Below are 3,494 nucleotides of genomic sequence, written 5' to 3'. Positions count from 1 at the left end.
TTCAATTCTTGCCAAAGTGTTTTCTTGCAGATGCTGTTCATATTGTTGGCTTAACGTGCGCTTTCCTTCTTCGTCTGAGTTCTTGTACCTTTCGCACAGATCATATTGATCTTTTTTCGGTACGAAAAAAGAAATGTTGAATTCGGTGTTGAATATCCCGTTGAATGTGGAAGACGTGGCAACAGGTAACCCATCCCTTTCACGAAGTCGTTTATAATCTCTGTAGATATCGGCCAATGATTTGTCACTTGAAATAAATGCTCTGGTTGTTTGAGCTCTGAAGTAGTGAGATTCAATCCTTGGAATAGAATTTATAAAATCTATAACACTCTGTTTAATTTGTGGGTCAATAGTTGGATGATGGTCGTGTTTTCCTCTCAAATCGGCTTCAATAACTCCCGATTCCGGTTTTTTGGAAAGTGCTGTTTTTATCGCTTTATAGCTAAAGTCAAGAGTGGATTTGAACAATGGCTTCCATACTCTAATTTTGGATCCATTAACCTCAAAATAAAAGGCGGTGTTAAGCGCTCTAAAATCTTGTGTGCTTGAGTATCGATATTTAGGCTTTATTTGTTGCGAGTGTCGTACTACAAATTCTCTGTCTTTCAAGATTGCCGAGTGCCCAAAATGCATCAAAGAGCTGTTGCCTAGACATTTCATCGATCTTATATTTGCATTTTAGCCGACATTTTTCTCCACAGGGCGGTCCAACTTTTCTTTGTGGCACTTGTTTCTTTGATTTCGACAAAGACTGGTAGGCTTTGCCAGAATTTCTTAGCCCCTCAGGGGCTCACCTACTATAGGTGAGTACGGGTGTCCCAATCCCGAGGTTCCCAGGGATCTTTACTCCCTTTATGCTTATTCTATCCTACGCCTTCTGCTTTTTGCTCTGTTTTTCTTTCCCTCGCCTGCCGTCGAGGGAGCTCTCCATGAGAAGCTGTCGCCACTCTGTTTGCTTCTTGCTTCTCATGGACAGCCAAAAACCCCACGTGTTTGCCGTGCGTGGCGACCCATTAGACGGGTGGTACATTACGGTCTCCGGTGTATCAATCGGCTGGTATCCCAACCATTTGGCTGGTCTGCTCAAGGGGATCAAGCGAAGGGGTCAACTTCTGGGGCTCTGCGTTAAGGGTGGTAGACGTTCCAGGAAGTGGCCCTTAGCGTATAAGTTCTGGCTAGCATCAGGGTAAGCACCGAGGCTGGAGGCAACCAGAGCCGGTGGCTGCCTTCCCTTGTTGGGCTCCGTGGTGGGCGGTGCCGTCGGAGCTTGAATTTTTGTCCCTTTTTGCATGGGTTTTTCAGACACTTCGCCACGTTTTCCTATCACCGAAGATACTAGATTTCTAATCTTGCACACACCAAAGACCTTTCATAAAGTATCACCTTTTCTAGTTCAAAAATTGATCTCTTCATTTATTGGTGATGTTAAATCTACAAAAAAACTTCCATCTGGGGATCTTTTAATTGAGACCTCATCAAAAGCTCAGATTGCTGCTATACAGAAATTAACAAAACTTGGAGACTTCCCTGTAGAGGTAACTCCTCACAGGACGCTGAATTTTTCTCGAGGGGTCATCTCTGATATAGATCTTTTTGATTGTTCAGAGACTGAACTCGTTCAGGAATTACGTTCTCAAAAAGTTTGTGCAGCTCATCGTATAAAAATTAAACGTAACGGCACATTGATTCCTACAAAACATGTCATTCTGACCTTCAGTAGTCCAGAACTTCCGAAATTTATACGAGCTGGCTACGTACAATCCAAAGTTAAACCTTATGTTCCGAATCCTCTGCGTTGCTTCAAATGTCAGAGATTCGGACATTCACAGGGAACTTGCCGTGGCAGCCTTAGATGTGCTAAATGCTCAGCTGATGACCTTGAAACGTCAGTTTGTAGCTCTCAAGCTTTGAAATGTTTAAACTGCTCTGGACCCCACCCTGCTTATTCTCGTGATTGTCCTAAATGGAAGATGGAGAAAGAAATCCAAAGCCTGAAAGTTAAAAGAAATATCACCTATGCAGAAGCGAGAAAGTTTGTTTTAGACAGGACACCTAAACCTGGCCTTTCTTATAGTGGAGCCATGAAATCAACATTAAAATGCACTGGCTCTCAGACAGAGATTACAGACATTATAACTATGAACACGTGTTCTTGTAAACATTTGGCTCAGGAATCAGTTAAAATCAATAACTTTCAAAAAACTGAAACCAATCGAAATCAAGCTTCTACTTCGACAAAAAATTCTCCACCTCTTTCTCAATCCAAAGATTCTGAATTTTCTTTAGCTCGTTTTCCTAAGAAGAAACGCAAGAAAGCAAAATCTCCAAGTGCCAAAAGATCTGACACTGAAATCCCTCCTAAACCTCCAGATATCCCTACTACTTCAGATTCTGTTCTATCAATTTGTCCATCTACATCTGTTATCTCTGATGTAGAAATGGATCAACATTTTCCTAATAAATCGCCCCCAGGAGGCCATACGTAGCTTTTTCAATTCTTCCTTTGTTTTTTTAGTTGTTGTTTTTATGTCTGGTTTCATTTCATGGAATTGTCGTGGGTATCGTTCTAAAACTGTCGAAATAAAATCGCTTTTAAATGAATACAAGCCTACCTGTTTTGCCTTACAAGAGACATATTTAAAACCCTCAATAATTTCTAAAATTAGAGGATACAGCTGTGTACGGAGAGATGCGAATGCAAATTCAAATGCTAGTGTTTCGGGAGGTGTTTGCATTTTCACTGCCAACCTCTACCCCAGCACACATCTTTTTCTTCATACCAATTTACAGGCTGTTGCTGTTCAAATCCACATAAAGAGACTCGTAACAGTTTGCTGCATATATCTACCTCCACGTGAAGTGATTTCACAAGAAGAATTAAATTCCTTAATAGATCAACTTCCTGTTCCTTTTATATTGCTTGGTGATTTTAACGGACATAGCGTCCTATGGGGAAATGAAGATACTAACTCTCGTGGCCAACAAATTGAACAATTGATTCACGATTATAATCTCTGCCTGTTAAATGGTGATGAAAAGACATATTTTTACGAGCCCACTCGTTCATTCCACTCATTAGACCTTGCTATATGTTCTCCAATATTGCTCCCACTTTTAAATTTTTCCTTTGGAACAGATCTTCTCAATAGTGACCACTTTCCAATTTTGATTGACCTTGCTGATAGTGTTAGGATGGCACAACGACCATCTGTCTACTTATTCCAACGGGCAGATTGGGACAGCTTTCAGCAGTTGGCGACAATCACTGAGGCAATGGTTAATTGTTTGGATATCTCAGAGGCAGTTAAACAAATAACTGAAATCATATTATATGCCGCTGATACTGCAATCCCGAAAAGTTCTACCAGACCTCATAAACTTTCAAAACCTTGGTGGAATAATGCCTGCCGTGAAGCACAGAAGGCGCAAAGTAAGCGATGGGACATTTTTCGAAGGCGCCCGACAACAGAAAATCTCGTTGCATTCAAATATGC

The 3,494-nt window shown here is 41.1% G+C and overlaps 1 protein-coding gene across 1 annotated transcript; it reads left to right on the top strand.

Moving 5' to 3' along the window:
* The first annotated feature begins 1,289 nt into the window (after window positions 1-1,289).
* LOC129956663 (uncharacterized) lies at window positions 1,290-2,486 on the top strand. Its single transcript, XM_056068594.1, has one exon. The coding sequence runs from the start codon at window positions 1,290-1,292 to the stop codon at window positions 2,484-2,486; it is 1,197 nt and encodes a 398-aa protein (XP_055924569.1).
* Window positions 2,487-3,494: the final 1,008 nt, after the last annotated feature.

The sequence above is a fragment of the Argiope bruennichi genome, chromosome 11 (assembly GCF_947563725.1).
Source record: "Argiope bruennichi chromosome 11, qqArgBrue1.1, whole genome shotgun sequence".
Taxonomy (NCBI): Eukaryota; Metazoa; Arthropoda; class Arachnida; order Araneae; family Araneidae; genus Argiope; species Argiope bruennichi.
This window is presented reverse-complemented; position numbering and strand designations above follow the sequence as displayed.

Excerpts from the sequence above, each read along its gene's own strand:
- LOC129956663 (XM_056068594.1), top strand. The coding sequence starts at position 1,290 with ATGGGTTTTTCAGACACTTCGCCACGTTTTCCTATCACCGAAGATACT.